Below are 20,544 nucleotides of genomic sequence, written 5' to 3' on the forward strand. Positions count from 1 at the left end.
GTTGAGAGGTCACCCGCCAGCATCGCCCACCCCCACCACACGACCCCCCCAAAAACCTCCTGACGACCTTCAAGTGTCTGCGCCGCAGACTATTCCCTGCACGGCCGCTCCATGGCCCGGTCCCACGTCTGGAGGGGGTCCGGCCAGTGACCAGACCTTCAGTCAGCCTCCTCTGATGAAAATCATATGAATCATTCCTCACCACTGAGGAGGAGTGACACTAATTCCACTCTAATCCTCTTATAGAGCAATCTTTCACTAACCTACTAACACACACACATGCACACACACGCCGCACACAAGCACACACACAGGTGAAGGTGAAAGATCACTCACCTCATCCAAGCAGGTTTTTATTGTTTTGACAAAATCCAGATATTTGTGATTGAGTGTGTGTATGTGTGTGTGTTTGTTTGAGTGTCTATGAGTGTGTGTTTGTGTTTTTTTTTTAGTATCTATGAGTGTGTGTGTGTGTGTTTTTTTGAGTATCTATGAGTGTGTGTGTGTGTATATGTGTATCTGCGTTTGACTGTGTATTATTGAGTGTGTGAAAATGTGTGTACGTGTGTGTGTTTGAGTGTATAAGAGTGAATGTGTGAAAATGTGTGTGTGTTTGAGTGTGTATGAGTAAGTGTGTGTGGAAATGTGTATGGGTATGTGTGTATATACAGTATATGTGTGTTTTTGAGTTTGTATGAGTGAGTTTTTGAAAATGTGTGTGTGTGTGTGAGTGTTAGTGTAAGTGAGTGTGTGTTTGAGTTTGTTTTAGTAAGTGTGTAAAAAATGTTTGTGTGTGTTTGAATGTGTGGTGTATGAGAGAGTGTGTATGCATGAGTAACTGTGTGTATAATATATTTTTTAATGCATGTGTGTGTGTTTCAGTGTGTACGACTGAGTGTGTGAAGATGTGTTTGAGTGTTTTTTGAGTGTGTATGAGTGAGTATTATTTGAGTGTGTATGAGTGAGTGTGTTTGGTTTTGTATGAATGAGTGTGTGTTTAAGTTTGTATGCGTTTTTTTTGTTTGGGTGTGTGTGTTTGAGTTTGTATGAGGGAGTGTGTGTTTGAGTTTGTATGAGGGAGTGTGTGCTTGAGTTTGTATGAGTGAGTGTGATTTTGAGTTTGTTTGATTGTGTATCTGTGAGTGTGTGTATGAGTGAGTGTGTGTTTGAGTTTGTATGAGGGAGTGTGTGTTTGAGTTTGTTTGATTGTGTATGAGTGAGTGTGTGTTTAAGTTTGATTGATTGTGTATCTGTGTGTGTGTGTATGAGTGAGTGTGTGTTTGAGATTGTATGGGTGAATGTGTGTTTGAGATTGTTTGATTGTGTGTAAGTGAGTGGGTGTATCAGTGAGAGTGTGTTTGAGTTTGATTGTGTATCAGTGAGTGTATGTATGAGTGAGATTGTGTTTGAGTTTGTTTGATTGTGTATCAGTGAGTGTGTGTTGGAGTTTTTATGAGTGAGAGTGTGTTTGCGTTTGTATAACTAAGAGGTTGAGTTTGTGTATTAGTGAGTGTGTGTATCAGTGAGTGTGTGTTTGAGTTTTATAAGTAAGGTTTGTATAAGAGGTTAAGTGTGTATGGGTGAGCGAGTGTGTTAAAATCACAGCAGTCTGTCAACAGGTGGATCTCTCACGTCCAGTGTTTCTGGTTGGACTGATGTTGCTTCATCATCAGCTGCTATTCTTCTCTAACCATCAGAGGACAGCAGACAAACTTGTGACCAGTACTGACCGCTGGAGTGTCAGAGGTCGTCGTTTGTATTTCACTCAGACTCACCTTGTCCACTCAGCAGCACCACCTGCATCAGTTGGTGGAAACTGAGCCATCATGTGAGACGTGGGTGTACTGGAGACCAGCTTGATGTGGTGTCAGAGGTGGAAGCAGCTGACGGTGCAGTGTGAGTTTAGGGGTCTGTCGGACCTCCGACGCTCGTCAGGACTCTGAAAACAAACTCCGCTGACATTTGCTCGCAGCCGTTCTGGAAGCACTTCAGAGGGTCCAGGGTGTCAGTCACAGTCCTGACCCGCCCACCGAGAGGGTGTGTGTGAGTCTATTCTCTAAATAACCTGTTGATCCAGTCGTCCCTCACTTGGCTCTGCCTCCTCCAGTCACCAGACTTCATTTCCTCGTCTGACTCAGACTCGCCGGTGGCTCCGGACTCCCTTCTCCCCCCGCCAAGATGCAACAATCGTAACGTGAGTACCGATCCAAGGGTGAGAGGTCACAGGTCGCTGAGGTGATGGGGGCTCCGGTTGTGTGTCGGTGGAGAGGTCTGAAGCTTCTGTGGGGGGCTGAAGGGGCTTGTCCTGGACCTCCAGGTTGAGTGAGTGTGAGCGTGGTTGCATCAGGTGACGTCCTCAGACAGCATGACCCCGTCATGGCAGGAACACCACGTGAGTTGAAGATGAGGGTGGAAGATGTGGTGATGTTGAAGGACGTGTGTTTCATCTCTTATCGTGATTCAAATGCAGCAGGTTCTGCTTGAACGCAGACCAGCAGGAGGAAAGTTAACCAAACGTGATGCCTCCTCATCCCCGACACACCCTGGCTCAGTCACTCTATGTGTGTGTGTTGCAGAGCTCAGCGACATGTCCTCTGCTCTCTCCTTCTTGTGTGTCCTGGTCTGCATCAGTGCGTCCCAGCAGGACAGGCCTCCAGGTGAGTCCACAGACCGCTCTTTGTCCGGCAGCAAAACGATCCACCTGCGGGAGGAAGATTTCTTGGAATGTCCTATCAGCTTGTAGAGTGAGCTCATTGTTGAGGACAGTGTGAGTGTCCTGACGGGATTACTCTGTATACAGCGCTAATATTATTAAGAAATGAGTGTGTGAGCTTCAAATCCAGAGTTTTGTTTTTTTCTGTCAAACTTTTTCTTATTTCAACACTACACTACATTCCATTGCTTTTCGGAAGATGACGATTTGTCGCTCTGCTTTTCCCGGAGAGAGGAAAGGAAGGGATAGAAACAGGTTCGAGCAGAGTTAGCCGAGTCAGCGGCGACTCATTGATGAAGCTGCAGTGAGACCTTCAGGTGAAGTTCCGGTCTTTCCTCCACGTTCCCTCACCTTTCTCCTTCATGTTAGCTCACATTTCTCCTTCCTGTTTCCTCATTTATCTTCTTGTGTTCCCTCTCTTCCATGTTCCCTTTCTCTTTTCCTCCATGGTCCCTCACTTCTTTCCACCCTCTACCAGTAAGTTCACTCCCTCATCTCCCTCATGTTCCCTCACTCTTCTCCATCATCTACCCTCCAACTATGTCGATCCATCAGGGACTTTTAAAAGGTTCCTTCTGACCTAAACGTCTTCGTGGATGAGTCAGGGCAGGTTGGAGCAGAGAGTGTGAGTTTGGCTTTAGTATGTAAGTAAGTAAGTCATTTTTATTTGTATAGCGCTTTTCCAGACCAGGGTCACAAAGTGCTTAAACAATCAAAACAAAACTAAATAAAGTATATACTTTAAAGGGCAAGATAAAACTGAGAACACAACAGGAGTTCCAGAAAATCAAGGAAAAGCCTGAACAAATAAAAACGTCTTAAGATGTTTCTTGAAGGAGTCAGTAGATCCATCAAACGCAAAGAGGGAGAGGAAGATCGTTCCAAAGCTTAGGAGCAACAGCCTGGAAGGATCTCTCTCTTCTGGTCCTGAACCGTGTGCGTGGAACCATCAGTAGATTCTGATCCACAGACCTCAGAGCCCGAGCTGGGGTGTAAGGCTGGATCAGATCAGTGATGTAAGGAGGAGCCTGACCATGAATAGTTCTGAAAGTAAGAACCAGAATTTTAAAGTTGATCCTGAAAGAAACTGGAAGACAGTGAAGAGTTTTAAGGATCGTAGAAATGTGAGTTCTTCTACTAGAGCGGGTCAGAATTCTCGCTGCAGAGTTCTGAATCAACTGCAGGCGAAACAACTCCTTCTTGTTAAGACATGAAAACAAACTGTTGCAATAGTCCAGACGAGAAGACAAGTAAAGTGGTCGTGACAACCTGCGTCAATCTGAGAACTCTGTCGCTTATTTGAAATGAGCTGCTTGAAGCCTGTTTGTGAAGACACTCAACACCTCAGTGTGATCAACCATCTTAGTCTGTGTTCTTGTTTCACTACTTGTTTTTCCTTCAGTATGTAATGTCCTTGAAGGTTCTCATTCTCATGGTTGACCTCAAGGTTCCAAAGCGAGAACTAGACAGTGTTGAGTTCTATGAAGACAATTCACTTCTTTTCTTCTCATCCAAGAGACCTCCTCAAATCATTTCGGATGAGAAGTGAAACGTCTCTAAGAAGCGTCACCAGCATCACAGTGGGTTTCATGATGGGTTGTGGTCTCCTGCAGATGTGACCGTGAGCTGTCTCCTGGCTCAGGACTGCCTCCTGCCCTGTAGCTTCAAGCCCGGTGGCCCTGAAACGATCCAGTGGTTCCATCAGGACGAGCTGGTCTACAGCTCAGAACCGGGGGCGGACCAGAACCAGAAGCGAGCGTTTGTGCTCCCTCTACTGCTCAAGCTGGGGAACGCCACACTGCGCCTCAGAGACAGCGAGCTGAAGGACAGGGGGACGTACACCTGCCAGGTCGAGACCGCCAAGGGAGAACACAAAAGCAAGGTGGTCGTCAAGATCAAAGGTATGTTGTTCTCAGAAGGGGGTGGTCTTGGTGCAGCTCCTGACAAGGTCTCTGTGTCCAGCTCCTGTCAAGGGGGTCTCTCTGGAGTTGTCCCGTCTCAGCGGCTACGAGGAGTTCAGGTGCAGCGTCCGCGGCGTGTTCCCGGCCCCCCGGGTCACCTGGACGACTGAACCCCCGACCTTCGAGGAGCTGCGGCCCATGACCCGCATGCTGGCCGACAAAGACGGACTCTTCACGCTCGACAGTCGGCTCAGGCGGCTGGACGGCCAGCCGGACCTCATCTACATCTGCAGAGTCAGCAATTCATACGGGGGTCCGGCTTGGACCGTCTCACTCAGGGAGAGAGGTGACTCACTCGGCCCCCCCGGTCTCTCTCTTCTCCGACACTTCACATCTCTTGTTGTGTGAATCCTCAGAGGTCAGAGGTCACCAGGGACGCGACCTCACCGTGCCCTGCCTGGCACCGCCCTCCATCAACAGCCCCTCGGTCTCCTGGAGCTTCTCCAACGGCGACACCCCGACTCACATCCTGACCTACGACAGCGTGTCGGGGGGCAGCAGGTACTCTCCGCCCTGGGACGGCCACGCGGAGCTCGATGGCTTCAGGGTCCGGTTCGGAGACGCCTCTCTGCGGCTGATGGACCCGGACCACCACGAGCACTCGGGCAGCTACACGTGCACTTTATCCATGTCGCACAACTCGCACACGGAGAGGAGCGACGTGATCATCAACGGCTCCACACGTGAGTTCTGAAGATAGTGACTCCTCAGGGTTGAGTTGAAACTGAAGTGTGTCTTCATGACCCAAGAAGAGCAACGAGAGTCCTCCGAGCAGACGTCCTACTGGTGGATCGTGGGTCTGATCGTGGCTCTTGTGGTCCTTGCACTGGTAGCCGTGTTGGTGTACCTGAAGCTACGAGGTAAACATCACCTGAACCGTTCTGAGGCATCTACACCTGTCATGTGTCCAACTATACAATATGTGTCCATCGTGCAATTCGCATGTGGCTTCTCTGCGTGTAACACAAGTGAAAGTTTTGTGTCACCTGTGAACCACGTTTTGAGTCAAATGTGTCTCTTATGTGTGTCTCCTGTGTGTGACTTGTGTGTCTCCTGTGTGTGACTTGTGTGTCTCCTGTGTGTGACTTGTGTGTCTTCTGTATGTGACTTGTGTGTCTCCTGTGTGTGACTTGTGTGTGACTTGTGTGTCTCCTGTGTGTGACTTGTGTGTCTCCTGTGTGTGACTTGTGTGTCTCCTGTATGTGACTTGTGTGTCTCCTGTGTGTAACCCGTGTGTGACCTGTGTGTCTCCTGTGTGTGACCTGTGTGTCTTCTGTGTGTGACCTGTGTGTCTCCTGTATGTGACTTGTGTTTCTCCTGTGTGTGACTTGTGTGTCTCCTGTGTGTGACTTGTGTGTCTCCTGTATGTGACTTGTGTGTCTCCTGTGTGTGACTTGTGTGTCGTCCGTGTGTCACTTGTGAGTCTCCCGTGTGTGACTTGTGAGTCTCCCGTGTGTGACTTGTGAGTCTCCCGTGTGTGACCTGTGTGTCTCCTGTGTGTGACTTGTGTTTCTTCTGTGTGTGACTTGTGTGTCTCCCGTGTGTGACTTGTGAGTCTCCCGTGTGTGACCTGTGTGTCTCCTGTGTGTGACTTGTGTGTCTCCTGTGTGTGACTTGTGTCTCCTGTGTGTGACTTGTGTGTCTCCCGTGTGTGACTTGTGAGTCTCCCGTGTGTGACCTGTGTGTCTCCCGTGTGTGACTTGTGTGTCTCCTGTGTGTGACTTGTGTCTCCTGTGTGTGACTTGTGTGTCTCCCGTGTGTGACTTGTGTGTCTCCCGTGTGTGACTTGTGAGTCTCCCGTGTGTGACTTGTGAGTCTCCGGTGTGTGACCTGTGTGTCTCCCGTGTGTGACCTGTGTGTCTCCCGTGTGTGACTTGTGTGTCTCCCGTGTGTGACTTGTCTCCCGTGTGTGACTTGTGTGTCTCCTGTGTGTGACTTGTGAGTCTCCCGTGTGTGACTTGTGAGTCTCCCGTGTGTGACCCGTGTGTCTCCTGTGTGTGACTTGTGTGTCTCCTGTGTGTGACTTGTGTCTCCCGTGTGTGACTTGTGTGTCTACTGTGTGTGACTTGTGTGTCTCCTGTGTGTGACTTGTGAGTCCCCGGTGTGTGACCTGTGTGTCTCCCGTGTGTGACTTGTGAGTCTCCCGTGTGTGACTTGTGAGTCTCCCGTGTGTGACCTGTGTGTCTCCTGTGTGTGACTTGTGTTTCTCCTGTGTGTGACTTGTGTGTCTCCCGTGTGTGACTTGTGTGTCTAATGTGTGTGACTTGTGAGTCTCCCGTGTGTGACTTGTGAGTCTCCCGTGTGTGACCTGTGTGTCTCCCGTGTGTGACCTGTGTGTCTCCCGTGTGTGACTTGTGTGTCTCCTGTGTGTGACTTGTGTGTCTCCTGTGTGTGACTTGTGTGTCTCCCGTGTGTGACTTGTGTATCTCCTATAAGCGTCCCTGTTTCCCCTGAGAGTGTGGGCGTTACACAAACATAAGCGAACAAATGTCCATTTAACTTTTTTTTAATGTCTTCTCAGGAAAAAGGTCCAATCCTGTGAATGATTCCGAGGAGGCGTCGGAGCTGAACCCGGTCAAAGGTCAGTTCTGAGTGTTAAACTCTAACACTAGGGGTTGCTGCAGGTTGGATTGTTAATGTTTGTTTAGTCAACAGAAAAAAAAAACCTCTTTATTTAAATGCTAACAAATGCTTTTGAACCATCTCTCAGCCTCCAGCAGCCTCATGATCACATCTTGACTTGGGAATTCTGAGGGATCATGATCTAACATCATTCATGTTCAAGTGTTTAACGGTTGAAAGACGTCGAACAGCATTTACGCAGTTAAAGTTCACTCTCTTTTTTCACGTTTTCACTATTTTCAGACCTGGCGAGCCAGGGCGACAGCGCTCAGGGAGCAGTTGTTGTCCAGCCCAGGACGAGCTGAGGATGATGTGGTCCAGAACTGACTGTTTGAACCAAACTATCAGAGAGTGGACCGGACAACTGAAGAACACGAAAGAAGGATTTACTCACCACATTGCAGAGTCTCCCTCCCACCTACAGACCCGGACTTTAACGATCAACAACAACAGAATTAAATAAAGAACTATAATTGCGGTGAACCACCAGCAGAGGGCACTGCAGGCCTGGAGAGAATTTGCAACAGAAGGACACAAAAGTGAGGTTTAAAGTTGAATTCTAAGTTAAAGCATCCGTTTAATATTTTTTTAAGAAAAAAAAAGAAGTATTGTGAGTTGACAAAAAATTATAAATAAAATGCTGTTTCCCTGTGATACCTTGAACTACTTTGTGAGGCAACTTATGATGTGGGGATCCCACTCAAGAGCCTGCCAGGTGGTGTCGGACGTTGGCTTCTGCAGGGATTGCTGTTTGATCTCCAGTCTCGCTGTAGGCTCTGCTTATCCAGTGGTATCTGTTTGGATTGTTCCCCTGGGTCTTCATTGCTAGAAGTGTCCGAGGGATTCCTCTCAGGCTGCTGTAGATAAACTGTTAGCAGGACAATGTTGTCACAACAGTGTCTTCAGTCTTCTTCAGTTTTATTAGACAGGAACCAGAAGAAGATGGTCAGATGCAGAATAAGCTTCTCTCTAATCAGGTGACTCTCATGTGGCCTTATGGATTTTTAAGGCCTGTGCACATTTGTACAGAAAACCAGTGTTAATTTTCATTATAAAACCAATTTTTAATATACCGCGATAGCAGGGTTCAGGGCATACAAGTAACATGACGTAGACTGCAGAACCATCTCACCACATGTAAAGTGAAGTTTTGGGTAGAGAAGGCAGGCAAAACTATAAAACCGAAGAACGTGTAGATGAAGAAAATATATCAAAAAGAGCAGCTACATCTATGAGTTGGATGTTTATTCCAACGCCGACCAAAAGCTTGGTTTTTGCTGATGCTACTAAGTTGCAGCTGGCGGTGAAAACACACAATATCTGCTTCACCACCTGAGGCTGTTGTGACATTGACAGCTGTATGAACCTCAGATCTGACTCTTCCACCACTCTGCAATGACCTGCAATGGATGCCAGGATGAAACTGTTACTTCTAAATAATTGTACATTATTGATGCTCATTGGACAGCTTTTTAATTTTTTTTTTTTTTAAAGACTTTTTCTGGTTTACATACAAGTTGCATTTTGTTTAGTGTGATAAATGTTTAATAAAAGTGATGAATGACCATTATGGTTCCAATCTCAGTTATTAACCTTTCGTTAAAAAACCTAAAATAAACCCAACTAAAAGATTATAAACTGTTTCACCACCACCTGTTACCAGCCGTGAGCCCAGTCACTCCTGACACACACTTGTGCTTGGACTCGACAGCTGGCGAAATGCCCGACACCGTGTGTCTTACACATGTTCTAGTTGAGCAACAACACGCCAGGAGTCGTCTTTGTCTAGATACATGGATACAGTTTTATTATGGGATGTTCATGTTGATGGATAAACCTATATTATGGGATGTTGCATCGTACTAGATACAGTTTTATTATGGGACTCGACTACTTATTTCACTGCTATTACTTCTTCTATTTCAACTTCTACTACTATTATTTGACTATTTCGACTACTACTACTTCTACTTCTAGTACTACTTCTAATACTTCTACTTCTTCTGCTTCTACTACTTATTCTTCAACTACTTCTTCTACTATAAATTTACTTCATCTCTTTTTCTCTTCTATTTTTTATTCTCCTTCTTTGTCTTCATCTTCTTCCTAGTTTTCGTTTTTATTTTTTGGAATTCCTCTTCCTAGGGATTCAAAATGTATTACCCTTGGTTAATTTCAAACATTTTACAATTACAAAGAACTTTCAAGTGCATAGACAGGAGGCAGAGGAATCAACACAAAGAGAATATGTTTAACATTCGAGCTAGGGTTTAGTGGTGACACATTGTGAAACTGTAAAGTGGTCAAGTGGAGACATTTTTGCGTCCTTTATGTCCACTTTCTGTGAATCTGCATTGATTAAGAAATAAGCTACAAGAATTCTGATTAATCAATTAATTAAGCCGTCAGACGAAACCTTCCGTTTACACCAGCAAGCTTGGCAATATTAGCGAGAGTTGACATGACTCACTGCAGATCAAGATTCATGGACAGTTGACCTGAGGACAACCACCTAGAATTTAAGAGGACAATCAGGGGACGGTTGCCTTTTCCAAGAACCTTGTTTGTTGTCAATTATGTAAACGTGTTTATGTTGGATTAAAAGTTTTATTCTAACTTTTGTACTTTTCACTTATAATCCAACATTATGTTAATCAATGCTTGAATGTAATTAATTTGTCTTTGATGGATGCTTGCATGAGGGCCAGATGCTTACAGTTTACAGAAACACAACACACACTACACAATGATACCAGTCAGGGTTGAGACAACATCAACTCAGTTTAGATTCAAGGGCAATGACAGAACTTTTATGAAAAAAAACCTTTATGCCTGGGAAAGCGAAGGGAGAGAAACTTAGAGATTGGAACTGGGAAGGTATAGAGGTCTGAGTTCAGACGTCCCAGCAAGCGTAGCAAAAGTGGTGCCGTGACCCGGATTTGTGGTGGAGTGACTAGATCAAGGTGTCAGCTGCTGACTAGGGTATTAGTCAAGAAATGTTTCTATAAATTTCTGCTTTGATTTTCTTCTGGCTGAGAAGGTCTAATGCTGTGAAACGAGGTGTCTTTATGAAATTTTGGCTTTGATAAGCAATAATATATTAAGTTGGTCGGGAATTCTTCCGAGTGGTAAGCTGTACTTTTCTAGCACAAAACATCTGTGTAACCCCTTGACAAGTAGTTTATCTTCCTGGGTTGGTGAATGGATTTATCTGAGCTGTTCAACAGGATGTTGTGGTGCGGTGTTAGTTCGCACTGAGAGTTCCTGCGTGGTAAAAGAGAGTCTGTTGGACAGGAAACAAGTTGTGAAAAATAGGTATGAGTTGGCTAAAAAGCAGAAATAATTTGGAAATCTGCCTGACTAGGGTATGCAGATACCTTAAGAAGACAAGCTCAGAGAAATTGTGAAAAACATAACCCTAAAAAAGGGGGAAATCAGAAAGACAAGGTCAAGTTGGCGGATTAGTGAAATCCAAATACTGTGGTGTCAGGGTGCGGAAGGAAACCCAGGCGCAGAAAGTGTCTGTTTGTCAAACTTGACAGATTTATTAACAGCAGGCAGAGGGATCGTCACAAGTAGTCCAGGCAATATGCATCCTACAGGTACGATATCCAGAAAACAGGTCAAGGGCACAGGCAGGCAGAGAAACGAGAAGACGTACCAGGGGTCAAAACCAGGAAGGTAAAACAATCTCAAATAGGGAGTCTAAAACGTGAAACACAAACTAGACGAACACAGAGCGACAAGTGTGACGAACCGACAAAGACTGAGGGAGAGTGAGCAGAATATGAAGGCTGCCAGCAATCACTGGCAGCTGCAGAAAACAAGACAGGTGAAGACAATAACAATCAGCAGGGGGAGGGACCGGAAAGGGAACTCAGACACAGAAGGGAGCAGGTTTCAAAATAAAAACAGGAAACACCAAGAAAGATACACGAGACATAACAGTGCCCCCCCCTCAAGGGACCGCCACTGGCAGACCTGAGCCCACCAGGTAGCCGACGAGAGGAGGACATAGAGAACACGGAACGAACAGGCAGGAGAGAGAAACAACACAGAACAAAAAAAACAAAACACAGAATGAGGCACTAAGACAACAACATACAAGTTTTAGAGTTAGCTCTGGGTTTTGGGTGATGGATTGTCTCTTTTAGTCCAAGGCTTGTAATCCTCAATCAGGCGCCGAACTCAAAAGTTTCTGTCTTGCCTTAATCCAGATCAGGAAAGAGAGGTGGTTGATATCCATAGGCACACTCGAACGGACTCATCCCCGTGGAGGAGCACGTGAGCGAGTTGTGTGCGTACTCGACCCACGGAAGAGCCTTGGACCAGGTGGTGGGGGCGCCGGAGACCAGGCAGCGGAGAGAGGTCTCAAGGTCCTGGTTGACCCTCTCTGTTTGTCCATTGGCCTGGGGGTGATACCCTGAGGTGAGGCTGGGCCGGGCCCCGATGAGTTGGCAGAATCCTGTCCAGAAGCGGGAGTTGAACTGGGGCCCCCGGTCCGAGTCAATGTCCCGGGGCAGGCCGCGGAGACGAAACACATGGGCCAGGACCGCCTCGGCCGTGTCTCGGGTGTCCGGTAGCTTGGGCAGCGGGACAAAGTGGGCCATCTTGGAGAACCTGTCGACGACAGTCAGCACCGCAGTCATGCCCTCCGAGGCTGGCAGTCCGGTGACAGTCCATAGATATATGGGACCATGGCCGATCAGGCACTGGCAGAGGAAGCAGCTTCCCAGACAAGGGAGCGGATGAGGTCTTGCTGGTAGCACACACCGGACAGGCCGACACGTACTCCGCGACGTCCCTCGCAAGCCCAGGCCACCAGAACCGCCGCCGCACCAGAGTTAGGGACCGTTGCTGTCCTGGGTGACAGGACCACTTGGACGCATGGCACCAGTGGAGAACGTGCTATCGGAGGTTTTCCTGCACAAAGAGACGGTTAGAAGGACCAGAAGTCGAAGGAGGAGTCCGGCTGTTGGCTCTCCGGACTCGCTCCTCGACCTCCCAAACCAGCGACCCCACGACAAGCCCCGGCTTCAGGATCGGGGCAGGGACAGATTCAGAGTCAGTGGGGTCAAACATGCGCGAAAGGGCGTCCGCTTTACAGTTCTTGCTCCCGGGTCTGTACGTTACCATGAAATTGAATCTGGCGAAGAATAACGACTACCGGGACTGGCGTGGATTTAGCCGGCGTGCCGTTCTCAGATACTCCAGGTTGCGGTGGTCGGTCCAAACCACGAACGGGTTCTCCGCTCCCTCCAGCCAGTGGCGCCACTCCTCCAGAGCCCCCTTGATGGCGAGGAGCTCTCGATCCCCTACATCATAGTTCCGTTCCGCAGTAGTGAGCTTGCGGGAAAAGAAGGCACAGGGGTGAGTCTTGCCATCAGCAGCGCATCTCTGTGACAGAACCGCGCCTAGCCCAGTGCTGGAAGCATCGACCTCGACCAGGAACTGGAGACGGGAATCAGGTTGTCGGAGGACGTGGCAGAGGTAAAGCGGCGCTTGAGCTCCCGGAACGCCTCCTCGGGTTTCAAAATAAAAACAGGAAACACCAAGAAAGACACACGAGACATAACAAGTTGTTAGACAGAATTGATAAAGATTTAAAGTCTTTAAAGACTTTTCTTGCTTATTGATATGACAAAATGATGACATTTGCTTTTGAAGTAATAGCACCAGTTAAATCTGTTAAAAAAGGATGATGATGCATGCAAAGCTGTAACTGAAGCAACAATTCCACCACCCTGCTTATTATAATAACCCAAAAGCAGAACCACATTAAATGGCTGTGAAAAAACATGTTTATTCCTAATGCAGGATTTTCTGCTAAATTTCAAACATTAGAACTAAAATAAAAATCAACCAGAGGGTATTGTGGAATTAGATCAGATGGGAAGAGTACTTGAGACACAAACAGCGCCCTCCAGTGGCCGTATCACTACAACCCCTTACACCATGTGACAATTGTTTTCCATGTGGGGAAACCAGGCCACTGGAGCAATACATTTTCTTTCTACCCACAGATCCAGGCCTATTATCAACAACATTGATTCAGAGGTGGACGTCGACCATGTCTGCGTACACTACCTCAATCCATCGGTCGATCTCACACAAGTTCTTCCCTCACCGGTGAACACAGAGGAGCATCAGGGATACAGAAATGCACAACAGGGTCCCTTGACCCAACTTTCACCACGGAAGACATGTTGGTTGGAATGAGAAGGTCTGTCAAATAGTCCTTCCACTGCTTAACAACGTCTAGAAACAAGATCATCCTACCGCCATCGCCATTATACACAGCATTGACAGTGCACTGCTTCACCCTCCTGAGGAGTCTCGTGGTGGTCCAGAATCACACTGAAGCTGTACAGAGGTCATTCTCCTTGACCTCACCAAACTCCTCCATATTTGCTTATCTATTTACAACTACCTGGGCGTATATTATGCCCCACCCCAAATGATTAACAGCAGCATTTATTTCAGTGTAGTAACAGACAAACTCATTGACTTTCACTTAAAAATACATAAAGCTATTAAATGTCAAAATAAGGCAATTTTGCTATTAACAAAGAGTCATTTTCTCATAGGTAAGGAATGACAAAACTCAGAATTTCATAAGCATGTATTTTCAAGTTCAAGGTTCATTCTCAGGTCAAACTGTATAATATTAACCTTCTCTTCTCCTCACCTTTCGTTTACTTTTACCTGGACATCCAACAAGACTTTGGAGGTTGTTTTGTTGCATGTGTTTTTGGAATTATTATATTATATATTTGTATTTAAAGTATACTGCTCCTGCGTCTGTTTCAGACTTTTTCACCATCACTTTGGTTCCGCTACATTCAGTTTGGGACAAAAAAAGAAGTAAGAATATTTATTAATCGTTTCACATTTTAAAGTCAAATAAGTTGACCGACACTCAAAAAAGTTAAACTTATACAAAATGTAACAGCAAATAGGCTCGAGGACAAATATCTGCTTTAGTTTCATTTTAACAAATTACATTTATTTTCATTTGGAAAAATACGATCCTCCAAACGTATGCAGAAATACACTTGACATGTCAATAAGGTTTTAACAATTTAGACAAAAACACACACCCATACGCACACCTAGACTTCAGACTTTAAACTTTGATTGGTAAGGGAAGGGAATGTCGTAAGACTAGTTCAGTAAGCGGATGAGTCAGATCGTGAGGTGAAGCCATGAACCAGCAGACTGTGGACTAGCAGCACAATGATGGCAGTGAAGAGTCTGGTGAGCCTGGTGACCCTGCTGTGGGGGGCACTCACCGTTCAAATGTCAGGTGAGTGTGTTACATAACTGTCTGTTATCACATGACATGTCACTCAACAGTGAAAACAATGTCATCTAGAGGTTTAAAAAGCTTGTGAGCTGTGAGTTGGTCAGCTGGGAACTTCAGAGCTTTTGAATTCAAATGAAATACACTTTTTATCTCTGTCTTTATATTGTACTGCTCCTGGGCCTGCTTGAGACTCATCGCACGAACTTGAGACTGGGAAATAGGCCTGAAGACAATGATCTGATTTAGTTTCATTTTCTTTAAAGCAGCTCTAAGTAGTTTGTGTACCTTAATATTTAAGTACTAAAATATTTTAATAAAACTTGTGATGACACATCAACTTAAAACTAGTTGAACGACTCATATACCGTGACTTGAGGTGTTTTGTGTGATTTTTATTTTCACTGTAAAAGTTCTTGGGGATGGTGTTCAAATCGCCAAGAATCGCTTTCATTTTCTTTTTTTTAATACAAACGTCAACACGTTCGCAAAAATACAAATATATAGATAATGATCATAAAACCATATACATAGTAAAATAACCTTTTCTAGACATGGAAGCGATACACTTTGTCAAGAAAGTTATCACACTTTATGCAAAGAAATTTACACAGAATCAAAAAAGTCTTGGTTAATTTAAATTAAATCAACTTTTTAGCTCTCAAAATATTTCAAATGAGCTGCAATGAACAGTCAGAGCCTATAACGTAGACCGACACATTCCACCTCAACCAGGATGAAACTGTTCCAATAGTTTCAAGAAGCAAGTGAACCTGGAATCCAGCTAAACCTGCCAGGTTACTTTCTTTTATTCTTGAGTGAGTGTGTTACAAACAAACTTCCTCATTCCATTGTCCATTGCAAAGCATAGTAGTGTTGACAACAACAACAATATTAACAATAATAATATTAATAAACTATATTTGAATAATGTGAATCCATGAAAATCATAATGCAGAGATTTACATGTAAACATCCAGTAACAAAGAACAAACAACTTTGTGTTATGGTGTCTGACGAAGTCATGAACCTTTAAACCTTAATCTATCAACCATTTCCTGCTCTGAGCTAAAATGAAAAACATTTGCTGATTAAACAAGAGAATCATTAACAATTTCCAGACTTTGCAAGTTCATTTTTTTTTTTTAAATAGCAACGCTTGTTTATGCTCTTTGAAGTAGACCATGAATGGGGAGTTAGCTTATTATATTTAATTTCTTATTGTTTTACTCAGCTAACAATCAAGGATAACTTGTGCAGCTGCGTTAATCACAAGCACGTTCCTAAGAACACAAACGGAAATAATCTTGAAGAAACGATGAGGCTGAAAAAATGAAGCATCTCTCCGAGTCATTCGTGTTCACGTCTTGCTTTTCCATGTTTGGATGTAAACACATCTGGGTGAAGAGGATGAGAAAGAGTGTGTACAATCTGGGAGGGGAGATGACCTCGGAAGACGATAAAGCGGGGAGACAAAACCCATCAGCAGTTCCAACAGGTTTTCTTCCAAGATTTCCCTGCATGCCACCATCCATCTTACCATCAACTCTGACCAATAATTTTGCACACTGCACTTTTCAGTTTTTTAATTGGGAATTATTTTTTAAAATCATGTATAATTTTCTTTGTACATCACAATTGTGTGACACTTTGTGTTGGTCTTTCACATTAAATTCTAATAAGATATATTTATGTTTGTGGCGTATAATGTGAAAACATTTGGAAAAGTTTAAGGGGTATGAATTCTTTTGCAAGCCACTGTAGTTTAGTTTAGTTGAGTTTACATGTCTAGTTTTATTCCAAACTATCAGGGAAGAGACGCTTGATCAAGAGTGAGAGAAGCATAGTGTTAGCAAAATAGCTAAAGCTAACTCCAACGGCCCTGTGACATTCATGTAATTTATTAAAATAATATATGAAATCATATTTCCTTGCTCATGAAAACTAAAAACACGAATCACCCATCAACAAAAGATCTCCCCAGGGACAAACTCTCGGAGGGTAACAGGCCAAGACCCTAAACTAAAACGTGTCTAGAGATGTGTTTGTTAGTTTGTTTACAGCTGCACTGTCTCTGACCCGAGGTTCTCTGTCCTGCAGATGTCAAGGTGTCCTGTCGTTACACGAGCAGTACCATCATCCCGTGTGTGTTTCAGACTGGAGGTGATTTACTGGTCCACTGGATGAAGGAGCCAATTCAAAAAGAGGTGGTCCACTCGTACTACTACGCAAAGGACCAGTTTAAACATCAGCTCAAGCAGTTCAGAGGCAGGACGTCTCTTTTCCATGAAGAGCTGTCCCGAGGAAACGCTTCCCTGCTGCTGCAGAAGGTCCAGATCTCAGACCGTGGGCGCTACAGCTGTTACACCAGCAACTCAAGAGGACGACACACGTCTTACATCAACCTGGAAGTGGAAGGTGAGAAGAAAGTTATCTTGCATGTCTAAGTCACCACCTGTAGGACCAGGCTTTAAGATAGCATGATGTCCTCAACTTTCCACATATAGAATCCTCTGGAACCTATTCTACATGTATGTATGTGGTTGAACAGTATAAATGACAGTTTAGGTCACATCTTTCAAGTTCTTAACAATTCAAACAGGTCCAGATAAAGACTCCAGTAGCATGTTGAGGACATCAGAATAAACTTGATAGTTCTAATATAGAATGACCTTCAACCTTCGCTCTGTCTCCATGGAAACCAGATAACGATGCTATCAGTCGTGGTAAATCGTTATATAGAAAATCTGTGTCATGTTTTAACTTGTTCAGGCTTTTCCTATATTTTCTGGAACTCCTGTTGTGTTATCCGTTTTATCTTGACCTTTTAAGTATATACTCTATTGAGTATTGTTTTGATTGTTTAAGCGCTTTGTGACCCTGGTCTGGAAAAGGCTATACAAATAAAAATGACTTACTTACTCTTGGTTTCAATCACACTGCAAAGTCAAAAGTGTCCCATTCAGACTCTGAAATCCTAGCAGAGACTTGCAAACCAAGGTCAGACCTTAATTTCATCCTTAATTCCTCAGCTCCAGTGACTAAAGTCTCCATCAGTCTGGAAGGAGATCGGGTCATATGCAGCTCAGAGGGAATCTACCCAAGGCCTCAGGTCACATGGTCCTGGAACAAGAACAATGACACTGAGATGAAAGTGACGGAGCAGGAGCTCTACAACATCAGCAGCTCTGTTCAGACCCCTGGCGATGAAGCAGACGTCAAGTGTACCGTCAGTAACCTATACAGCAGCAGGAGCGCCACGCTGTCAACCACAGGTGAGTTTCATTCATGCCTCTTCAAGCACACATGTGACTCAATCCTTCATTTGAATTTGAAATCACTGGTTATCCTTAGAGTTCTGAGTCTCACAGTTGTCTTCTCGATCAAAGGCTTATCTGTAACCAGCACCGAAGAAACCTTCCATTGTCCTGCTCTGAAGTGTCCTCTGACGTCTGTCACCTGGAGCTTCAACGGCAGTCTGTTGGTCCAAAGACAAGAACGCCTAACTGTCACGGAGTGGAAGTGGAAGGACCACGTGAAGAGTCTGTCCTTGACAGGCAGTCTGACTCTGCAGAGTTTGTCTTCTAATCTCAGTGGATTATACACGTGTGAGGTCATCAACCAGGAAGAAACACTCGTGAAGATCATCCGGGTACAAATGGCTCTGAATAACGGTGATTCTTTTGACTTCCTCGCACTCTCTGACGCAAACATGGCAACCCCATTATCCTCCTTCATATTCTCTTCTATGCGTATCTGCCCTTCTGTCTTTCCATTCTCTTCACTCCAGCTCCTCTTCCTTCACTTTAGATCCCTTGATCATCAGCAAATATCATGGTCCACGGTGACTCCTCGCTCTACCTGTCAATCTGTCCATCACCATAGCAACAAGAGCAGATGTTGCCCCCCTCTGTCGCTCTTGTAGCATCTCAACTGTCTCACTGACATCACATACTTCGTCTGCAGGAACTCAGTCAGTCATAGGAGAGCAGTGCTTCGGTTTCAGTTTCAGTTCATTTCTTCTCTGTTCTTCTACTTTTGTCCATTCCCTGAACTATCTAATCCACCAATTCTGTCCTCCTTTCCCTCTTACTCTTCTCTTTTTATCCCTGCTGTTCTATCTCTCAAACAACTCAACTGTCATTTATTATCCATCCCTTTTTTTGTCACTCGCTTCCTGCTTCCTGACTCTTATGGTGTTGAAATGTTCTGACAACATGAACTCACATCTGTTCTTTTCACGGGACAACATGGACCGGCATCAGCTGCAACATGGGTTCTCCCAACCGTCTTGGTCCTTTTGATCATTGGGATCATTGGTGGTCTGATCTTTTACTGTGTAAGAAAAAAAAAAGAAGGAAATTACACAAAGGCATCTTCAACACAAGGTGAGAATGTTCAAAGTTTTTCAAAGCTCATAAATTCACTTAAATAATGTGGGGTATCCACATCCTATACATTCATGTTGTCTAGTCAACCTGGGAAGGGGTCCAGGGACAGACTATCTGGCTTGTAATTTAAAGGAAAAAACATACATGAAACATTTTAGCCTCCTCTGTAAAGGTTCTGTAAAACATCTGGGGATATGAAAACAACAATTTTCAACAACCCCATTAAAATAATTGGACGGTGTCATCTCAATGAATTGCCACTTGTCCAGCCCTCCTCTCTTTTCTTAGGGGGGGGATTCAAAATGGTCCAGCCTGACCACACAGTTCTGGGGAAAACCTACCACATCTTTAATGCTTCAAGTTGTTGAGAAGTTTTGTCTAACTTTCTTTTCTGCAGTCTCTGCAGGAGTTGAAATGAACTCCTTGCCTGAAGAACAACCACTAACAAACGGTGAGACCCCAAACAACTCACATGGACGTGAACATGGTGACAGAGAACATTCTGAGAATGAAGAACGACCAAGTGATGATGCACAGTGCGTGCGGCTGCTTTAATGTTGCTGATGATGAGTACATGCACCAGCATTACTCACTCTGACACCGTGGTTCTCAACAGAAGACACATCTGATGTTACTCCACTGTGACGGAGTGTTCAGATTCAGACTGAAAGCTCTTGGCTTAAAGGACCATATCATAGAGTCTACTGACACTGGATAAGTTCAGGTCAAGCCTCCTCTTTGTCTCAGGCCCTGGCGGTCAAGATGTTGGTGCTCGAGGAACAAGTTGAACTTTTCCTTTCCCCTGATCTGTTCTGACATTTTAGGTCGAACTAAAGATGTTCAGACCTCAGGCTCTGAATTTTCTGTATATTATTTTTGTTGAGTTGTTTTCCTGCTTGACTTTTGAGTTTGCTACTAAATGAAGGTTCCTCTGATAGTTCCTTCCCTTCGTCACGTTCAGCTGGGTGGAGTCCATGGAGCAGCGACAGTAGAGGAGTAATTGAAGTAAATCTGCTAGCAAACATGTAAACAACACATGTTTCCAATGTAACTGGCTTCATTTTACAGTAAACAACTGGAAAAAATTTATTATATGACAGTTTGTGCATTAACACAGTGACCTTCAGCAAGATAAGGGAGCTGACTCAGCATACAGGAGAATGCGCTCACTGACTCATACAGAAAACAGGTATTGTCTGGCTGCGTCCAGCAACAAATGAACAAACTGTTTGTATTCAAATGTGTCGTCATCTGAAATATGGAATAAAAAGCCAGCGAGGAGAGAGGTTATTCAGTGGTTTGTGACGAGCCGTGCCAAGCGGGACTCGTACTCCTTGTTGGTGGTAAAAACTGGATTCTGACTCTATTTGTTATTCTAACGCTTGTCTCTGTTTTCATTCTGATTGTCAATCAGAAATACCCATAATTCAATTAATCATAATGTAGACAAGAATGAAGGGTACATTTAAATTTAGATCAACAATTCACAACCATTAACATAATCTGGATTAATCCTGTTTATTGCAAACCAATTTAACTAAATGTAATTTAATG

The 20,544-nt window shown here is 44.7% G+C and overlaps 2 protein-coding genes across 4 annotated transcripts; both read left to right on the forward strand.

Moving 5' to 3' along the window:
- Positions 1–2,096: 2,096 nt before the first annotated feature.
- On the forward strand, positions 2,097–8,863 carry LOC148082214 (uncharacterized). Of its 2 annotated transcripts, none has more exons than XM_087789338.1 (8): positions 2,097–2,194; positions 2,577–2,657; positions 4,327–4,614; positions 4,676–4,960; positions 5,031–5,357; positions 5,424–5,534; positions 7,196–7,255; positions 7,540–8,863. In XM_087789338.1, exons 2-8 carry the CDS (start codon positions 2,588–2,590, stop codon positions 7,599–7,601), a joined length of 1,203 nt encoding a protein of 400 aa, XP_087645464.1. In that variant the 5' UTR covers positions 2,097–2,194; positions 2,577–2,587; the 3' UTR covers positions 7,602–8,863. The 2 variants fall into 2 exon arrangements, with proteins under 2 accessions (XP_087645464.1, XP_087645465.1); XM_087789339.1 differs by having other exon boundaries at positions 5,427–5,534.
- A 5,363-nt stretch (positions 8,864–14,226) lies between these two features.
- On the forward strand, positions 14,227–20,332 carry LOC148082215 (uncharacterized). Of its 2 annotated transcripts, none has more exons than XM_087789343.1 (6): positions 14,227–14,602; positions 16,756–17,017; positions 17,632–17,874; positions 17,989–18,273; positions 18,865–18,987; positions 19,388–20,332. In XM_087789343.1, exons 2-6 carry the CDS (start codon positions 16,783–16,785, stop codon positions 19,543–19,545), a joined length of 1,044 nt encoding a protein of 347 aa, XP_087645469.1. In that variant the 5' UTR covers positions 14,227–14,602; positions 16,756–16,782; the 3' UTR covers positions 19,546–20,332. The 2 variants fall into 2 exon arrangements, with proteins under 2 accessions (XP_087645469.1, XP_087645468.1); XM_087789342.1 differs by having other exon boundaries at positions 14,230–14,602; positions 16,700–17,017; positions 19,388–20,331.
- The last annotated feature ends 212 nt before the right edge of the window (positions 20,333–20,544 follow it).

The sequence above is a fragment of the Callionymus lyra genome, chromosome 4, assembly GCF_982586985.1.
Source record: "Callionymus lyra chromosome 4, fCalLyr1.hap1.1, whole genome shotgun sequence".
Lineage (NCBI taxonomy): Eukaryota > Metazoa > Chordata > Actinopteri > Syngnathiformes > Callionymidae > Callionymus > Callionymus lyra.